Source organism: Thalassophryne amazonica, chromosome 4 (assembly GCF_902500255.1).
Source record: "Thalassophryne amazonica chromosome 4, fThaAma1.1, whole genome shotgun sequence".
NCBI classification, from domain to species: domain Eukaryota; kingdom Metazoa; phylum Chordata; class Actinopteri; order Batrachoidiformes; family Batrachoididae; genus Thalassophryne; species Thalassophryne amazonica.
Window position 1 is genome coordinate 142,711,499 of NC_047106.1, and position 22,366 is coordinate 142,733,864.

Sequence of the window (22,366 nt, forward strand, 5' to 3'; positions counted from 1 at the left end):
CAGAAGCCCCGTGTACACCGCCAACCCGTTCACATCTCTAACCGTTTTTCCCCACTCGACGACACACCCGCCGAGGATCAAACTCTGGTTATTGGCGACTCTGTTTTGAGAAATGTGAAGTTAGCGACACCAGCAACCATAGTCAATTGTCTTCCGGGGGCCAGAGCAGGCGACATTGAAGGAAATTTGAAACTGCTGGCTAAGGCTAAGCGTAAATTTGGTAAGATTGTAATTCACGTCGGCAGTAATGACACCCGGTTACGCCAATCGGAGGTCACTAAAATTAACATTAAATCGGTGTGTAACTTTGCAAAAACAATGTCGGACTCTGTAGTTTTCTCTGGGCCCCTCCCCAATCGGACCGGGAGTGACATGTTTAGCCGCATGTTCTCCTTGAATTGCTGGCTGTCTGAGTGGTGTCCAAAAAATGAGGTGGGCTTCATAGATAATTGGCAAAGCTTCTGGGGAAAACCTGGTCTTGTTAGGAGAGACGGCATCCATCCCACTTTGGATGGAGCAGCTCTCATTTCTAGAAATCTGGCCAATTTTCTTAAATCCTCCAAACCGTGACTATCCAGGGTTGGGACCAGGAAGCAGAGTTGTAGTCTTACACACCTCTCTGCAGCTTCTCTCCCCCTGCCATCCCCTCATTACCCCATCCCCGTAGAGACGGTGCCTGCTCCCAGACTACCAATAACCAGCAAAAATCTATTTAAAATCTATTTATGCATAAAAATTCAAAAAGAAGAAATAATATAGCACCTTCAACTGCACCACAGACTAAACATTAGGTCTCTCTCTTCTAAGTCCCTGTTGGTAAATGATATAATAATTGATCAACATATTGATTTATTCTGCCTAACAGAAACCTGGTTACAGCAGGATGAATATGTTAGTTTAAATGAGTCAACACCCCCGAGTCACACTAACTGTCAGAATGCTCGTAGCACGGGCCGGGGCGGAGGATTAGCAGCAATCTTCCATTCCATCTTATTAATTAATCAAAAACCCAGACAGAGCTTTAATTCATTTGAAAGCTTGTCTCTTAGTCTTGTCCATCCAAATTGGAAGTCCCAAAAACCAGTTTTATTTGTTATTATCTATCGTCCACCTGGTCGTTACTGTGAGTTTCTCTGTGAATTTTCAGACCTTTTGTCTGACTTAGTGCTTAGCTCAGATAAGATAATTATAGTGGGCGATTTTAACATCCACACAGATGCTGAGAATGACAGCCTCAACACTGCATTTAATCTATTATTAGACTCTATTGGCTTTGCTCAAAAAGTAAATGAGTCCACCCACCACTTTAATCATATCTTAGATCTTGTTCTGACTTATGGTATGGAAATAGAAGACTTAACAGTATTCCCTGAAAACTCCCTTCTGTCTGATCATTTCTTAATAACAATTACATTTACTCTGATGGACTACCCAGCAGTGGGGAATAAGTTTAATTACACTAGAAGTCTTTCAGAAAGCGCTGTAACTAGGTTTAAGGATATGATTCCTTCTTTATGTTCTCTAATGCCATATACCAACACAGTGCAGAGTAGCTACCTAAACTCTGTAAGGGAGATAGAGTATCTCGTCAATAGTTTTACATCCTCATTGAAGACAACTTTGGATGCTGTAGCTCCTCTGAAAAAGAGAGCTTTAAATCAGAAGTGTCTGACTCCGTGGTATAACTCAAACACGTAGCTTAAGGCACTAATTTAGAAGATCTTCACTTAGCCTGGAAAAAGAGTCTGTTGCTCTATAAAAAAGCCCTCCGTAAAGCTAGGACATCTTTCTACTCATCACTAATTGAAGAAAATAAGAACAACCCCAGGTTTCTTTTCAGCACTGTAGCCAGGCTGACAAAGAGTCAGAGCTCTATTGAGCTGAGTATTCCATTAACTTTAACTAGTAATGACTTCATGACTTTCTTTGCTAACAAAATTTTAACTATTAGAGAAAAAATTACTCATAACCATCCCAAAGACGTATCGTTATCTTTGGCTGCTTTCAGTGATGCCGGTATTTGGTTAGACTCTTTCTCTCTGATTGTTCTGTCTGAGTTATTTTCATTAGTTACTTCATCCAAACCATCAACATGTTTATTAGACCCCATTCCTACCAGGCTGCTCAAGGAAGCCCTACCATTATTTAATGCTTCGATCTTAAATATGATCAATCTATCTTTGTTAGTTGGCTATGTACCACAGGCTTTTAAGGTGGCAGTAATTAAACCATTACTTAAAAAGCCATCACTTGACCCAGCTATCTTAGCTAATTATAGGCCAATCTCCAACCTTCCTTTTCTCTCAAAAATTCTTGAAAGGGTAGTTGTAAAACAGCTAACTGATCATCTGCAGAGGAATGGTCTATTTGAAGAGTTTCAGTCAGGTTTTAGAATTCATCATAGTACAGAAACAGCATTAGTGAAAGTTACAAATGATCTTCTTATGGCCTCGGACAGTGGACTCATCTCTGTGCTTGTTCTGTTAGACCTCAGTGCTGCTTTTGATACTGTTGACCATAAAATTTTATTACAGAGATTAGAGCATGCCATAGGTATTAAAGGCACTGCGCTGCGGTGGTTTGAATCATATTTGTCTAATAGATTACAATTTGTTCATGTAAATGGGGAATCTTCTTCACAGACTAAAGTTAATTATGGAGTTCCACAAGGTTCTGTGCTAGGACCAATTTTATTCACTTTATACATGCTTCCCTTAGGCAGTACTATTAGACGGTATTGCTTAAATTTTCATTGTTACGCAGATGATACCCAGCTTTATCTATCCATGAAGCCAGAGGACACACTCCAATTAGCTAAACTGCAGGATTGTCTTACAGACATAAAGACATGGATGACCTCTAATTTCCTGCTTTTAAACTCAGATAAAACTGAAGTTATTGTACTTGGCCCCACAAATCTTAGAAACATGGTGTCTAACCAGATCCTTACTCTGGATGGCATTACCCTGACCTCTAGTAATACTGTGAGAAATCTTGGAGTCATTTTTGATCAGGATATGTCATTCAAAGCGCATATTAAACAAATATGTAGGACTGCTTTTTTGCATTTACGCAATATCTCTAAAATCAGAAAGGTCTTGTCTCAGAGTGATGCTGAAAAATTAATTCATGCATTTATTTCCTCTAGGCTGGACTATTGTAATTCATTATTATCAGGTTGTCCTAAAAGTTCCCTAAAAAGCCTTCAATTAATTCAAAATGCTGCAGCTAGAGTACTGACGGGGACTAGAAGGAGAGAGCATATCTCACCCATATTGGCCTCTCTTCATTGGCTTCCAGTTAATTCTAGAATAGAATTTAAAATTCTTCTTCTTACTTATAAGGTTTTGAATAATCAGGTCCCATCTTATCTTAGGGACCTCGTAGTACCATATCACCCCAATAGAGCGCTTCGCTCTCAGACTGCAGGCTTACTTGTAGTTCCTAGGGTTTGTAAGAGTAGAATGGGAGGCAGAGCCTTCAGCTTTCAGGCTCCTCTCCTGTGGAACCAGCTCCCAATTCAGATCAGGGAGACAGACACCCTCTCTACTTTTAAGATTAGGCTTAAAACTTTCCTTTTTGCTAAAGCTTATAGTTAGGGCTGGATCAGGTGACCCTGAAGCATCCCTTAGTTATGCTGCTATAGACGTAGACTGCTGTGGGGTTCCCATGATGCACTGTTTCTTTCTCTTTTTGCTCTGTATGCACCACTCTGCATTTAATCATTAGTGATCGATCTCTGCTCCCCTCCACAGCATGTCTTTTTCCTGGTTCTCTCCCTCAGCCCCAACCAGTCCCAGCAGAAGACTGCCCCTCCCTGAGCCTGGTTCTGCTGGAGGTTTCTTCCTGTTAAAAGGGAGTTTTTCCTTCCCACTGTAGCCAAGTGCTTGCTCACAGGGGGTCGTTTTGACCGTCGGGGTTTTACATAATTATTGTATGGCCTTGCCTTACAATATAAAGCGCCTTGGGGCAACTGTTTGTTGTGATTTGGCGCTATATAAAAAAATTGATTGATTGATTGAAACGACACCACCACCAACGCCACGATCTGAAATGCCATAAACAATGGCACGATCTGAAACACCACCACCAACGCCGCCATCTGAAACAACACCACCACCAATGTCACGATCTGAAACGACACCACCACCAACATCGCCATCTGAAACGACACCACCACCAACGCTGCCATCTGAAATGGCATAAACAATGGCGTGATCTCAAACGACACCACCACCAACGTCGCCATCTGAAATGACACCACCACCAACGTCGCCATCTGAAATGACACCACCACCAACGTCGCCATCTGAAATGCCATAAACAATGGCGCAATGTGATCTACACCACCACCAACGCCGCCATCTGAAACACCACCACCACCAACGTCGCCATCTGAAACGACACCACCACCAACGCCGGCATCTGAAACAACACCACCACCAACGTCGGCATCTGAAACGACACCAACACCAACGTCGCCATCTGAAAGGACACCACCACCAACGCTGCCATCTGAAACGCCATGAACAATGGCGCAATCTGATCGACACCACCACCAACGTCGCCATCTGAAACACCAACGCCACGATCTGAAATGCCATAAACAATGGCACGATCTGAAACAACACCACCACCAACGTCGCCATCTGAAACAACACCACCACCAACGTCGCCATCTGAAACAACACCACCACCAACGTCGCCATTTGAAATGCCATAAACAATGGCGCGATCTGATCTACACCACCACCAACGCCGCCATGTGAAACAACACCACCACCAACATCGCCATCTGAAACGACACCAGCACCAACGTCGCCATCTGAAACAACACAACCAACGTAGCCATCTGAAACGACACCAGCACCAACGTCACCATCTGAAAGGACACCACTACCAATGTCACGATCTGAAAGGACACCACTACCAATGTCACGATCTGAAAGGACACCACCACCAACGTTGCCATCTGAAACGACACCACCACCAATATCGCCATCTGAAACAACACCACCACCAACGTCACCATCTGAAACGACACCACCACCAACACCGCGATCTGAAATGCCATAAACAATGGCGCGATCTGATCTACACCACCACCAACGTCGCCATCTGAAACGACACCACCACCAATATCGCCATCTGAAATGGCATAAACAATGGCGTGATCTCAAACGACACCACCACCAACGTCACCATCTGAAACGACACCACCACCAACGTCACCATCTGAAACGACACCACCACCACCAACGTCGCCATCTGAAACGACACCACCACCAAAGTAGCCATCTGAAACGACAACACCACCAACGTCACCATCTGAAAGGAAACCACCACCAACGCTGCCATCTGAAACGCCATAAACAATGCCGCGATCTGAAACGACACCACCACCAACGCCGCGATCTGAAACGACACCACCACCAACGTCGCCGTCTGAAACGACACCACCACCAACGCTACCATCTGAAACGACACCACCACCAACGCTACCATCTGAAACGACACCACCACCAACGCTGCCATCTGAAATGCCATAAACAATGGTGCATCTGATCGACACCACCACCAATGTTGCCATCTAAGACACCACCACCAACGTCGTCATCTGAAACGACACCACCACCAACGCCGCCATCTGCAACGACACCACCACCAACGCCGCCATCTGCAACGACACCACCACCAACGCCGCCATCTGCAACGACACCACCACCAACGCCGCCATCTGCAACGACACCACCACCAACGCCGCCATCTGAAAGGACACCACCACCAACGCTGCCACCTGAAATGCCATAAACAATGGCGCGATCTGATCGACACCACGACGAACGTAGCTTAAAGCAGATAACCCGTAAGTTGGAGAGGAAATGGCGTCTCACTAATTTAGAAGATCTTCACTTAGCCTGGAAAAAGAGTCTGTTGCTCTATAAAAAAGCCCTCCGTAAAGCTAGGACATCTTTCTACTCATCACAAATTGAAGAAAATAAGAACAACTCCAGGTTTCTTTTCAGCACTGTAGCCAGGCTGACAAAGAGTCAGAGCTCTATTGAGCTGAGTATTCCATTAACTTTAACTAGTAATGACTTCATGACTTTCTTTGCTAACAAAATTTTAACTATTAGAGAAAAAATTACTCATAACCATCCCAAAGACGTATTGTTATCTTTGGCTGCTTTCAGTGATGCCGGTATTTGGTTAGACTCTTTCTCTCCGATTGTTCTGTCTGAGTTATTTTCATTAGTTACTTCATCCAAACCATCAACATGTTTATTAGACCCCATTCCTACCAGGCTGCTCAAGGAAGCCCTACCGTTATTTAATGCTTCGATCTTAAATATGATCAATCTATCTTTGTTAGTTGGCTATGTACCACAGGCTTTTAAGGTGGCAGTAATTAAACCATTACTTAAAAAGCCATCACTTGACCCAGCTATCTTAGCTAATTATAGGCCAATCTCCAACCTTCCTTTTCTCTCAAAAATTCTTGAAAGGGTAGTTGTAAAACAGCTAACTGATCATCTGCAGAGGAATGGTCTATTTGAAGAGTTTCAGTCAGGTTTTAGAATTCATCATAGTACAGAAACAGCATTAGTGAAGGTTACAAATGATCTTCTTATGGCCTCGGACAGTGGACTCATCTCTGTGCTTGTTCTGTTAGACCTCAGTGCTGCTTTTGATACTGTTGACCATAAAATTTTATTACAGAGATTAGAGCATGCCATAGGTATTAAAGGCACTGCGCTGCGGTGGTTTGAATCATATTTGTCTAATAGATTACAATTTGTTCATGTAAATGGGGAATCTTCTTCACAGACTAAAGTTAATTATGGAGTTCCACAAGGTTCTGTGCTAGGACCAATTTTATTCACTTTATACATGCTTCCCTTAGGCAGTACTATTAGACGGTATTGCTTAAATTTTCATTGTTACGCAGATGATACCCAGCTTTATCTATCCATGAAGCCAGAGGACACACTCCAATTAGCTAAACTGCAGGATTGTCTTACAGACATAAAGACATGGATGACCTCTAATTTCCTGCTTTTAAACTCAGATAAAACTGAAGTTATTGCACTTGGCCCCACAAATCTTAGAAACATGGTGTCTAACCAGATCCTTACTCTGGATGGCATTACCCTGACCTCTAGTAATACTGTGAGAAATCTTGGAGTCATTTTTGATCAGGATATGTCATTCAAAGCGCATATTAAACAAATATGTAGGACTGCTTTTTTGCATTTACGCAATATCTCTAAAATCAGAAAGGTCTTGTCTCAGAGTGATGCTGAAAAACTAATTCATGCATTTATTTCCTCTAGGCTGGACTATTGTAATTCATTATTATCAGGTTGTCCTAAAAGTTCCCTAAAAAGCCTTCAGTTAATTCAAAATGCTGCAGCTGGAGTACTGACGGGGACTAGAAGGAGAGAGCATATCTCACCCATATTGGCCTCTCTTCATTGGCTTCCTGTTAATTCTAGAATAGAATTTAAAATTCTTCTTCTTACTTATAAGGTTTTGAATAATCAGGTCCCATCTTATCTTAGGGACCTCGTAGTACCATATCACCCCAATAGAGCGCTTCGCTCTCAGACTGCAGGCTTACTTGTAGTTCCTAGGGTTTGTAAGAGTAGAATGGGAGGCAGAGCCTTCAGCTTTCAGGCTCCTCTCCTGTGGAACCAGCTCCCAATTCAGATCAGGGAGACAGACACCCCCTCTACTTTTAAGATTAGGCTTAAAACTTTTCTTTTTGCTAAAGCTTATAGTTAGGGCTGGATCAGGTGACCCTGAAGCATCCCTTAGTTATGCTGCTATAGACGTAGAATGCTGGGGGGTTCCCATGATGCACTGTTTCTTTCTTTTTTTGCTCTGTATGCACCACTCTGCATTTAATCATTAGTGATCGATCTCTGCTCCCCTCCACAGCATGTCTTTTTCCTGGTTCTCTCCCTCAGCCCCAACCAGTCCCAGCAGAAGACTGCCCCTCCCTGAGCCTGGTTCTGCTGGAGGTTTCTTCCTGTTAAAAGGGAGTTTTTCCTTCCCACTGTAGCCAAGTGCTTGCTCACAGGGGGTCGTTTTGACCGTTGGGGTTTTACATAATTATTGTATGGCCTTGCCTTACAATATAAAGCGCCTTGGGGCAACTGTTTGTTGTGATTTGGCGCTATATAAAAAAATTGATTGATTGATTGAAACGACACCTCCACCAACGCCACGATCTGAAATGCCATAAACAATGGCACGATCTGAAACACCACCACCAACGCCGCCATGTGAAACAACACCACCACCAATGTCACGATCTGAAACGACACCACCACCAACATCGCCATCTGAAACGACACCACCACCAACGCTGCCATCTGAAATGGCATAAACAATGGCGTGATCTCAAACGACACCACCACCAACGTCGCCATCTGAAACGACACCACCACCAACGTCGCCATCTGAAACGACACCACCACCAACGTCGCCATCTGAAACGACACCACCACCAACGTCGCCATCTGAAACGACACCACCACCAACGTCGCCATCTGAAATGACACCACCACCAACGTCGCCATCTGAAATGACACCACCACCAACGTCGCCATCTGAAATGCCATAAACAATGGCGCAATGTGATCTACACCACCACCAACGCCGCCATCTGAAACACCACCACCACCAACGTCGCCATCTGAAACGACACCACCACCAACGCCGGCATCTGAAACGACACCACCACCAACGCCGGCATCTGAAACGACACCACCACCAACGTCGGCATCTGAAACGACACCAACACCAACGTCGCCATCTGAAAGGACACCACCACCAACGCTGCCATCTGAAACGCCATGAACAATGGCGCAATCTGATCGACACCACCACCAACGTCGCCATCTGAAACAACACCAACGCCACGATCTGAAATGCCATAAACAATGGCACGATCTGAAACAACACCACCACCAATGTCGCCATCTGAAACAACACCACCAACGTCGCCATCTGAAACAACACCACCACCAACGTCACCATCTGAAACGACACCACCACCAATGTCACGATCTGAAAGGACACCACCACCAACGTCGTCATCTGAAACGACACCACCACCAATATCGCCATCTGAAACAACACCACCACCAACGTCACCATCTGAAACGACACCACCACCAACACCGCAATCTGAAATGCCATAAACAATGGCGCGATCTGATCTACACCACCACCAACGCCGCCATCTGAAACGACACCACCACCAACGTCGCCATCTGAAAGGACACCACCACCAATGGCGCGATCTGATCGACACCACCACCAACGTCGCCATCTGAAACAACACCACCACCAACGCCACGATCTGAAATGCCATAAACAATGGCACGATCTGAACCAACGTCGCCATCTGAAATGCCATAAACAATGGCGCGATCTGAAACAACACCACCACCAACGTCGCCATCTGAAACGACACCACCACCAACGTCGCCATCTGAAATGCCATAAACAATGGCGCGATCTGATCGACACCACCAACGCCGCCATCTGAAGCAACACCATCACCAATGTCGCCATCTGAAATGCCATAAACAATGGCGCGATCTGATCGACACCACGACCAATGTTGGCTTCTGAAATGCCATAAACAATGGCGCGATCTGAAACACCACCACCACCAATGTCACCATCTGAAAAGACACCACCACCAACGTCGCCATCTGAAACGACACCACCACCACCAACGTCGCAATCTGAAACGACACCACCACCACCAACGTCGCCATCTGAAATGACACCACCACCAAAGTAGCCATCTGAAACGACACCACCAACGTCACCATCTGAAAGGAAACCACCACCAACGCTGCCATCTGAAACGCCATAAACAATGCCGCGATCTGAAACGACACCACCACCAACGCCGCGATCTGAAATGACACCACCACCAATGTCGCCGTCTGAAACGACACCACCAGCAACGCTACCATCTGAAAGGACACCACCACCAACGCTGCCATCTGAAATGCCATAAACAATGGTGCATCTGATCGACACCACCACCAACGTTGCCATCTAAAAGGACACCACCACCAACGTCGCCATCTGAAACGACACCACCACCAACGCCGCCATCTGCAATGACACCACCACCAATGCCTCCATCTGAAAGGACACCACCACCAACGCCGCCACCTGAAATGCCATAAACAATGGCGCGATCTGATCGACACCACGACGAACGTCGCCATCTGAAAGGACACCACCACCATCATCGCCATCTGAAACGACACCACCACCGACGCCGCAATGTGAAATGACACCACCACCAACGTCGCCATCTGAAACAACACCACCACTAACAACACGATCTGAAATAGCACCACCACCAACACCGCGATCTAAAATGCCATAAACAATGGCGCGATGTGATCTACACCACCACCAACGCAAGCATCTGAAACAACACCACCAACGTCGCCATCTGAAACAACACCACCACCAAAGTAGCCATCTAAAACGACACCAGCACCAACGTCGCCATCTAAAAACAACACCAGCACCAACATCGCCATCTGAATTGATACAGACAGCGCCTCTCTCTCTCTCTCTCGTACGTGCGCATTTCAGGTGTACAGCCTCTCTCTCTCTCTTTTAACAACAGCACCAATGTTGCCATCTGAAAGGACACCACCACCAACGTCGCCATCTGAAAGGACACCACCACCAACGTCGCCATCTGAAACGACACCACCACCAACACCGCGATCTAAAATGCCATAAACAATGGCACGATGCGATCTACACCACCACCAACGCCTCATCTGAAACAACACCATCACCAACGTCGCCATCTGAAATGCCATAAACAATGGCGCGATCTGAAACAACACCACCACCAACGTTGCCATCTGAAACGACACCACCAACGTCGCCATCTGAAACGACACCACCACCAACGTCGCCATCTGAAATGCCATTAAACAATGGCGCGATCTGATCTACACCATCACCAACGCCGCCATCTGAAACACCACCACCAACGCCGCCATCTGAAACACACCACCACCAACGCTGCCATCTGAAACGACACCACCACCAACGCTGCCATCTGAAATGACACCACCACCAATGTCGCCATCTGAAATGCCATTAAACAATGGCGCGATCTGATCTACACCACCACCAACGCCGCCATCTGAAACAACACCACCACCAACGTCGCCATCTGAAAAACACCACCACCAACGCCGCCATCTGAAACACACCACCACCAACGCCGCCATCTGAAACACACCACCACCAACGCTGCCATCTGAAACGACACCACCACCAACGTCAGCATCTGAAATGCCATAAACAATGGCGCGATCTGAAACAACGCCACCACCAATGTCACCATCTGAAAGGACCCCACCACCAACGTCACCATCTGAAACGCCATAAACAATGCCGCAATCTGAAACGACACCACCACCAACACCGCGATCTGAAACGACACCACCACCAACGCCGCCATCTGAAACGACACCACCACCAACGCCGCCATCTGAAACGACACCACCACCAACGCCGCAGTCTGAAATGCCATAAACAATGGCGCGATCTGATCGACACCACCACCAACGTTCCCATCTGAATCGACACAGACAGCGCCTCTCTCTCTCTCGTACGTGCGCATTTCAGGTGTACAGACAGCGTCTCTCTCTCTCTCATATGTGCACATTTCGGGTGTACAGAAAGTCTCTCTCTCACTTTCACAAAAGACCTCAAATTACCTTTATAAAGTGTCAAATCAGTTGTTTATTATAGTTTGCTGTGTGTTTTGAATAAACGTGTGTGGAAAATTATTTTTCGCTTTATTTTTCCTTGCCTATTTTTGATTGTAAACCTTTATTACACTTATAAAACACAACAAAAACATATATATTCTGAAAGCACAGGTTGTCCTGAAAAAAAGAGACATAAAACTTGATTGTGGGATGCAGGGAGAGCTGTTAACAGCAATAATAAAATATTTATGCCAGGCGAGTGAACTGTCCAAAAAATGCCCTCGGACCCCAGAGGGTTAACTATCACATACTGTATTCTTTTTTCCTCAAGATTTGTTTTTGCATAAGTTTGAAAAAACAACAGATCATAAGTTTAGGATAAATTACTTATCATGAATTTAATTTTCGAAGTGGCACTAATGACAACACTCATACTGAACATAATTTCGCTTACATAGACTGATTTTGGAGATCAAGCAATAATTGCAGATAGGCTTTCTCAGGTCCCAGATAGCTTTTCTGATTTCCTTTTCTAACTTTCAGAATTTAGTAAATTAGCATATGGTCCACTGATACTTATGTGTAGACACTAGTCCCTAGAGGCAACTATTTTTGGTTTCAAATCTGGGCAAATGCAGTCCCAGAAAATTCCAAATGTAACAAACAAGAAACAGGTGTTGTAAACAAGTCAATGCTGCTAAAAATACAAACTTGCAGAAACAAAGATACTATTCTGACATGGTTTGCACATAAGACTGACATAGCATGTTTCAAGTACACACATATATGTCAGAAGGTGGGGGAGACATACCATATTCTGTCCCCCCCGGTTGAAAAGGTGGGGGGGGGACATGTCCCCCCCATTCCCCACCAAATTGCGCCCATGCTCTCTCTCTGTCTTGTTTGCACACATTTCAGGGTGTACAGACAGCGTCTCTCTCTCTCTCTCTCTCTCTCTATATATATATATGGCATGTTTGCAGTGTGTAGAACTTTGGTGGTGTATTTAGTGTGTGTGGGTTTTTTTTGGGGGGGGGGTAAAAATGACACATCTTATGAAGGTTGAACAAGCGCTTCAGTTTTGCTTTTCTCTTTTGTTTTTTTCTTTTTAATTGGAGCAAGACGGAGTGTGCAGCGTCATCAGAGTCTCCACCATACAGTGAGGCTTCTGGCGATGAAGATCTCCACAGTGGGTTGGATCGTGCGCTTCTCTTTGCAGCTGAGCTCCGTCCCAGTGCTGAGTCCTGGAACGCAGAGATGCAGACCAACACTGCTCCAGCTGTGGCTCCGGGCACGTTTTGTTTAAAGTGTCGAGATCAACGTTAGCTTCGGTTTCGTTTCATTCCTCTTTTGTCCCTTTTGTACTCTTGTTTCGGTGATAAAGCTCGTTGATCCACGTTTTCTCAACGAACTGTGATTTATTTATTTATTTTTTGTTTTACTTTTTCCCTTCATTCAGGAATTGTTGCATGCCATGTGACCGGGCCATTAAATAGCGTCAACTGACAACGAATTCTGTCAAAAAAACCATTATATAATAAGAGCACCATGCTCGTAGAGTGCAAACTGCCAACACTTCGGTGATAAAGCTCGTTGATCCACGTTTTCTCAACGAACTGTGATTTATTTATTTATTTTTTGTTTTACTTTTTCCCTTCATTCAGGAATTGTTGCATGCCATGTGACCGGGCCATTAAATAGCGTCAACTGACAACGAATTCTGTCAAAAAAACCATTATATAATAAGAGCACCATGCTCGTAGAGTGCAAACTGCCAACACTAGTTTCCAATTCCAACAGTCACTCCCGATGTAGAGGACCATGTGTTTTTTAAAAATAGACAAACACATTGCTTTGCTTTAAATGCACAGTAGGTCTATTTCAGATGATCAATGTGGACCGTCTTTCTCTTACAAGTCTATTTTTTACTCTGTGCATCGCATTGGAAAGGTGTTGCTATCGTTGCTAATTTGATTAGCTGTTATGCTCTAGTCTTCCTCTGTTTTTTTTCTGGGGACGTTGCAGTGCCACACACCGGCCTGGCATATGTTAAAGCTTTAAGGCACAGAATTTGCCTTGAACAGTTTTTCTAATCAAATTACTTGAGTGACTCAACTAATTCTTTCAGTCCTAGTCCCAAGGCTATGAAACGCCAGCTCAACGTGCAGCCGAGGAGGAGCCGAACAGAGATTCTGTCTGCTGAAAGGGAAAAAAGTCTCCATTAAAATCCTGCACGTGACACTCCAACGACAAAACAATGGCTGGAAATGGTCGAGGAAATATATACTATGGAAAGATTAGAGAAGAAGAGGACTTCAAAAAAAATGGCAGAAATGGACTGCATTCAAGATTAAATTCCATCCCTAATAGACTTAGAGAACTTGAAAGTTTGAGGTTTGCACAGCATGAAAACAGCGAAAAAGAAAAAGTGAGAGAGAGAAGGAGGGAGAGAGAGCAAACGAGAAAGAGAGGGAGAGAGAGGGAGACAGACAGAGAGACAGAAAGCAAGTGAGAGAGAGAGAAAAAACGAGAGAGAAAGAGCAAACAAGACAGAAAGAGAGGGAGATGACATCAGTATGTAATGGCAATATTGGCATATACTGGCAATAATGGCATTAGAGTCTTCTCCCGTTAGGGTGACGTTGCCTTGCCAGCAGAGGGAGAGGAAAATGTGTGACTCTGGGGGAGTTCAAATTTGGTCTGCACCTATGAAACCCCAAGTGGAACAAAAACAACACATGGCCCAAAGTCTCTCACAACTTTTATTTTTTCACTATATAACATGAACAGCCCTACTGGTCATCCCTGCACTCAAAGGTGCTGTTCATCTGCACACCAATCATATGCTTTTGCACAGTCCCATCCCACAACGTCATGTTTAACAGCAAACATAGTCTTGCCTATTTGACGATGTGACTTTAACGTTGTAACGCAATTTCAGTCTTCTGTGCAATGTACTGTTGCATGGCTTGATTGACAATAAAGTTCACTTTGACTTAACTTTGTACATAAGTATTTTTTCCCCTTTCTTTTTTTATTATTGTTGTTTATGCACCAATAACACCACATCAAATTCCTTGTATTTCAGAACTTGGCAATAAATTTGATTGATTCTAGTTGCACAAGCATTTCCCAGTTTATATCTCTCTTACGTACAGCAGGGGTGGGCAACTTGTTCCCGAAAGGGCCAAGAGGGTGCAGGTTTTTTTGCAACCACTGACTCCACCAGGTGATTTCACTGATTAACTGATTCCATCTGCTCAAAGTGATATTAATCAGTGTCCACCCCTGACGTACAGTATTTTACCCTCTGGAGTCTTGGCTATTTTGGGGTGTTTTTGAATACTTTTGGCTTTACCTTCATAATTTACCCTAACAACTTTACCTGGCCTTGTTTGGTGTGATTTGTTTCAGCACAACCTCACCTGTGTGACTTTGCAGTTTTTCTTTCATTCCGACATGCTGCATTAAAACAGTGAGCCAATACTCACCCCAAAACATAAAATTCAAATCAGAGAAAAAGTTTTTTGTTTTTTTTTTACTGTGAAAACCAGAAATATTTTTAACAAACCATTTTCATAAACTTAGAATGCAAATATAAATTGTAAACTTCAAATATATTAGTAAAAATTTAACATAAACAAAGTTATATACAACAATTCACATTAAAATGCAGGAAATGCTTCAGGTGTTTTTTTGTGTGTGTGGCTATTTACATGCTATAAGATGCCACACAAATTATATTTGTTCCACTCAGAAAAACAATTCCTGTTCAATGCTCATCAGAAGCTCCAAGAATTTGTACAGATATTCCACCTCAATATCCATGTGTATTTTTCCCTAATTCCGTGTTTTTGTAGCATTTTTACTGGTGTTGGTACAGACTGTCCTGACTGTGTTAGAGGCAAAAACAAAACAAAAAAAAAAAACCAGAAAAGGGTGTTTTGGACTGGGGGGGTTCCTCTGTCTGAACTCCTGTGTTCTCTGCCCCAGAGCCTGCTCTGTGCTTGCAGGGTCATGGAGAACATGGAATGAGAATTGTGCAGTCCAGTCCACTGTGCAAATCTGTGCACACAGATTGGTAAATCCACCTGCTCTGATTCATCCAGACCAGAAAAATAAAGTCCACTTCATCAACAGATTGATCGTGCTCTGGTTCAGAGTCTGATGGCGTGCTCTGCACTTCGATCGTCTTCATGCAGTTCAAAAAAAAGAAAGACTTGACGCGCTGTTCCAGAGGCCTGATTATTTTGACACACTACGTAAATAAATAAAAAACTACACCACACACTAACCACACACACTACGAGGGTAGGCTGAAAAGTTCTAAGGCTCACCAAGAAGGAGAAATGCCAATTCAATAAAACTTGGCATGCATTAAGTTCAACTCTTCTGATGACTGTGTTTTTTTCTTCCAGGTTGTGAGGTAGTTTATGGTTCATAGCCAAGTTTGAAAGTTCGTGGTAGAGGGAAACAGCAAAAATGGACAAAATCTGGCATCGCGGTGTGATTAAGTACCTGCATAATAAGGGGTTAAAGCCCAAGGACATTCATGCAGATATGGTTGTTACATTATGGGATGAAGCTCCCTCCATATCTACAGTGCAGAAGTGGGCAGCTGAATTTAAGAGAGGCAGAGAGAGCCTTGAAGACGACCCAAGGTCTGGGCGGCCTGCAACAGCCACAACCCAGAAAAACATTGACCTTGTTCATGAAATGGTGATGGACGACAGACGATCGACGATTAATCAGCTAGCAGATGCTGTGGGAATATACCGTGAGAGAATTGGACACATTCTGCATGAAGAACTTGGAATGTCAAAGGTGTCAGCTCGGCGGGTGCCACGTCTTCTGACGCCTGATCAGAAACGCACCAAGCTAGTCATGTCGAGGGCAAACTTGGCGCAATTTGAAGAGGATCCAGCCAATTACATGGAACGTTTTCTTACCCAGGATGTGTTGGGTTCACCACTTTGAACCAGAGACAAAAAAACAATCAGTGCAGTGGAAACACCCAAGGTCTCCACCTCCAAAGAAGGCCAAGGTCGTTTCGTCTGCGGGGAAGGTCATGGTTTTAGTTTTCTGGGATGCCAAGGGCATTGTGTTCGTGGACTATCTTGAAAAGGGACAAACCATAAATGGACAATACTATTCTAACCTACTGAGACAGTTACGCAAGGCTATCACAAAGAAGCGACCAGGAAAGCTGAAGAAAGGGGTGCTGTTCCATCAAGACAATGCCCCAGCTCACAAGTCAACAGTGGCCACGGCCACTATCCACGAGTGTGGATTCGAAATGGTAGATCACCCACCATACTCCCCTGACTTGGCACCCTCGGACTTTCATCTGTTCCCAAACCTGAAAAAAAAAACTTGGCTGGGAAGCACTATCGGAGCAATGACGTTCAACATGCACCTTCAACATGCATTCAAACAGACACTCAGACAGACAGACACTCAGAGTTTGTTTTCCAAGATGGCGGCGCGCCTAGGTGGTGCAGTGGCTTTCCAGTTCTCCGTTCAGTGCTCGTTTCTTTTTATTTTCCTACAGTTTTATTTATTTTTGGACACTATCTGTGCTGCGAGCTTGCAGTACACCCGCCAGTCGCTGTTGGATATCGGACATTTACATCAGATATCTGTTTCGAGCGACTTTCACCACACGCACAACATCCCAGACGACATAACGAGACCGCCGGGCTCTCCGTGGATTGTTATCGGATCTGGGAGGCGACGAAGACAGAGGAGGGAGAGGAAGCAGAAGCGAGGCCGCAGGTCTGGTGTTATGCTAAGGCTACGCAAACAACCACACAAGCCACCCCTCCAGAGCCTGTTTCTCTCCAATGCCAGATACCTGGTGCATAAAACGGACGACCTGGTTTTACAACTCGCTGGAAATAGCTATGTTCGTGACTGCTGTGTGCTTATTATCACCGAAACCTGGCTACACCTGGACATACCCGACGCTAGCGTGCAGCTAGCTGGTCGCACACTGCTACGCGGAGACAGGACAAAGGACTCCAGGAAGAGGAGAGGTGGGGGGCTCTGTATTTATGTGCATGATAACTGGTGCAACAACGGGACAATCATAGACAGTCACTGCTCCCCAGATGTCGAATACATGTCTGTAAAGTGCCTGCCTTTTTTCCTCCCGAGAGAACTAACTGTTATCATCACTGCTGTGCATATTCCACCCGACGCCAGTGTAAAAAGAGCGCTCTCTCTCCTGCTGAGCACTGTGACCGAACAGCAGTGGGCTCACCCAGACAGAGTACACATCTTAGCAGGGGATTTTAACAAGGCCAACGTAAAGACTGTACTGCCTAACTTCTACCAGCACGTGAAATGTGCTACAAGAGGGGAGAACACACTGCATCATGTTTACTCCAACATCAAACTTGCATACAGAGCTGTACCCCTCCCCCACCTCGGACAGTCAGACCATCTTTCCCTCCTGCTCACGCCAGCCTACACCCCCCTTAGACGCAGGCTTGAGCCCACAATAAAGACTGTTACAATCTCGCCTGACAACACACTCCCCAAACTCCAAGACTGCTTCCAACAGACAGACTGGGACCTATTTGAACATCATGAGCTGGAGACACACACGGGAACGGTTCTGGACTACATTCAGTTCTGCATCGGGAGTGTGACTGACAAAAACCATCTGGGCTTTTCCAAATCAGAAATCCTGGATGACCAGCCAGGTCCGCTCACTCCTCAGGGCCCGCGACGCTGTCTTCAGTCTGAAGAGAGGCGTAAAAAGAGCAAAGGCGGACCACAGGATGCAGACAGAGTCCCATCTGTCTAGCAACAACGCACGGAGGGTGTGGCAGGGAATACATGACATCACAAACTTCCGGGGTTGTGATGCTCCAACAGCGGACCTGAGTGCACCACTGGCAGAGGAGCTAAACGGCTTGTTTGCTCAGTTCGGATCTTTCCAGCTGCACTCACCTGCTCCTGCCCTCCCCCCGCCCCCACCTGGTCCCTGCATCACTCCACTCACTGTAAAAGAGCATGATGTCAGGCGAGTGCTCCTCGCAGTGAACCCCAGGAAAGCTGCTGGCCCAGACGGAGTACCTGGCACGGTGCTCAGAGCGTGTGCCAACCAGCTCGCCCCCATCTTCAACAGGATCTTCAACCTCTCCCTGGACCAAGCAGTCATCCCGTGCTGCCTGAAAACCTCCACCATAATCCCGGTGCTGAAGAAGTCTCCCATCACCAGCCTGAATGATTACTGCCCGGTGGCCCTCACTCGGGTAATCATGAAGTGGTTTGAGAGACTGGTTCTTCAGCACATCAAGGACCACCTCCCCCAAGACCTCGACCCTCACCAGTTTGCATACAGGGCAAACAGATCCACAGAGGACGCCATCGCCGTAGCTCTCCACTCTGCTCTAAACCACCTGGAGCAGCCGCAGAGCTACGTCCAAATGCTCTTTGTGGATTACAGTTTTGCCTTCAACACAATAATCCCGGACAGACTCACCACAAAACTGGATACTCTCGGCTTCCACCCTCTCACATGTGCCTGGATTAAAGCCTTTCTTTCCAACCGTCCCCAGACTGTGAGACTCAGCCCCCACCTCTCCTCCACCCGCACGCTGAGCATCGGCTCTCCACAGGGCTGCGTGCTGAGCCCCCTCCTCTACTGCCTCTACACCTACGACTGCAGACCGGCCCACAAGAACAACCTTATCGTCAAGTTTGCAGACGATACCACAGTGGTCGGTCTCATCTCCGGAGGTGATAAGGCTGCTTACAGAGAGGAGATCCGGCAGCTGGCAGCCTGGTGCTCAGAGAACAACCTCGCTCTGAACACTAGGAAGACCAGAGAGATCATCATTGACTTCAGGAAACACTGCACCGACCCTGCCCCCTTCTCATCAACGACGAGCGTGTGGAAAGGGTCCACACCTTCGGGTATCTCGGCGTTCTCATCTCAGACTGCATCTCCTGGTCCAACATCTCCTCTATCCTTAAGAAGGCTCAGCAGCGGCTACACTTCCTGAGAGTCCTCAGAAAGTTCAACCTCAACACCGACCTGCTGCTGGCCTTCTACCGCTCATCCATTGAGAGCCTGCTGACATACTGCATCACAGTATGGTTTGGCAGCTCCACCGCTGCTGACAGGGAGAGAATGCAGAGGGTTGTTAAGGCAGCACAGAAGATCATCGGCCGCCCTCTCCCCTCCCTGTTGGACATTTACACCTCCCGCTGCCTCAGCAGAGCCAAAGCGATCTCTAAAGACCGCTTTCACCCTGGCTCTGCCCTGTATGACCTGATGCCCTCAGGGAGGCGCTACAGGCTCACAAGGACAAAAACAGACTGAAAAACAGTTTCTTCCCCAAAGCCATAACCACCTTGAACTCTAGCATACACTGATCCTCCTCGTGCAATCCTAACCATGTGCAATAACCCAATCACCCACAGACAATATACATTTCTGTGCAATATATTTATATCCTAGCCGCACCTTGCACTAGTGTCAATTGTATATATATTTTTCCTTACATTGTTGAATTTTTCTTTATATCTTGTTTTTGATACATACTCTTGCACTATTTTTATTTCCTTTTTTGCACTATTTTTATTCTATTTTACTGCACTGCAACTGGATGGCCCTAATCTTGGTGTACCAATGTATAATGACAATAAAAGGCATTCTGATTCTGAGTGGAGCAGATTGTGTGCTACGCCTGCTTAATTAGGTCATGTGATTTTGACACGCTGGCGCATCATTCAACTCCAGAGGGTTAATGACAACACAGTCACATTATAACACAAGTATATTACTAATGTCTTTAAACAATGCCTGTTTCAGGATACCTTGCCCTTTATTGTTCCATGGAAGTGCTAAGTTGAAGATTGGCCAGCAGATGTCAGCATATTTAATTGTATCAAATGCTTCGAAACACTGAACCATTTCAACACAATTGCTTCATATTGATTCAGTGGTTCAAAAAGCGTTGGATTCTCCATCATCAGTAATTGTGTTACTTCTCGTAGTCACGTGTTGCCCAATGTGAATGTTGTGCATGCATGCATCAACTGTTAATGGCGTTACGATTCATATGCGAACAATAGCATGGCAGCATGGCCACAGTGGTACACACGTGCAAGAATGACGTCACCTTCGGGATCCACGAATTCTCCTTTTCACACGGGAAGTCGATGCCACAAATCAGGGTAACCCCGCCCCTTTAACCGGACAAACCGCGAACCTGCCTCATAAATGCGCAATTAACTGAAAGTAAATGAAAAGAGTCCGCGGTGACGTTCGTCCGATCCACCGCCTGCTCTCTTCAGGCGGAAATCTTAAAGGTGTTTGTTTCTGAGACTAAGTGCTGTTCCCGCCGCTACACGGGTTCAACCTCTCTTTGCCTTTATATATGTAAGTTAATATACGAATAAACTGCCGCTCCTGCGCTCGTCGTTCACCGTCAGACAGTTACGATGTTAGCCTGTTAGCCCCGGAATCCCCGGTGTTTCCTGACCGCTGCGACCGCAGCGCGGAGGCCCAGGCTCGGCCTCTGGGGCCCCGGCCGCTAGCATGCGGCGGCCCATCTGCCGCCGATACAGGCCCGGTGCGGTCTACCGGCGCACCGTGAAGCGGACACAGGCTCGGTGAGGTCTGAGGCCGTGTGCCGGGGAGCGGACACTCACCCTTTGCCGCCGAAGCTGCTGTAGGCCCGATCATCGAAGTTGTCGTAATCCGCCATTACTGCTGCTGTCTCCACACAGGAGGGCCTGACTGACGTCACACGGCGCCGGCTTAGGTGTCCGCGTGGCGCCTGATCGTTACAGCAACAAAACCGACGGTTTCTGAATCAAAAGTGAAGAAACGATCACCACAAAGGTCATATTGTCATGATAAACCAACTGCGATACGAGAGCGATTACAAAGTTCTACTCCATTCACTCACACATGCTTTCACACATTCACGTGAACGCATGCACGCACAAACACCGCAATATTCACAAACTGACACACTTCCATTCACACACACACACCAACAACATAGAATATTCACAAACACACTCATCCATTCACACACACATACCAGCAACATGCAATATTCACAAACACACTCATCCATTCACACACACAGACCAACAACATACAATATTCACAAACTGACACTCATCCATTCACACACACAGACCAACAACATAGAATATTCACAAACACACTCATCCATTCACACACACAGACCAACAACATACAATATTCACAAACTGACACTCATCCATTCACACACACAGACCAACAACATACAATATTCACAAACTGACACTCATCCATTCATTCACACACACCAACAACATAGAATATTCACAAACACACTCATCCATTCACACACACATACCAGCAACATGCAATATTCACAAACACACTCATCCATTCACACACACAGACCAACAACATACAATATTCACAAACTGACACTCATCCATTCACACACACAGACCAACAACATACAATATTCACAAACTGACACTCATCCATTCATTCACACACACCAACAACATAGAATATTCACAAACACTCATCCATTCACACACACAGACCAACAACATAC

The 22,366-nt window shown here is 45.6% G+C and overlaps 1 protein-coding gene across 2 annotated transcripts in view; it reads right to left on the reverse strand.

The window, feature by feature from the left end:
- eif4h (eukaryotic translation initiation factor 4h) overlaps nucleotides 1-21,597 on the reverse strand; it is a 57,255-nt gene extending 35,658 nt beyond the window's left edge. For both annotated transcript variants that reach the window (XM_034168702.1, XM_034168701.1), the window contains exon 1: nucleotides 21,450-21,597. In XM_034168702.1, coding sequence (XP_034024593.1) covers nucleotides 21,450-21,505 — 56 coding nt within the window. In that variant the 5' untranslated portion in view covers nucleotides 21,506-21,597. The remainder of the gene's footprint in view (nucleotides 1-21,449) is intronic.
- Between the last annotated feature and the right edge of the window lie 769 nt (nucleotides 21,598-22,366).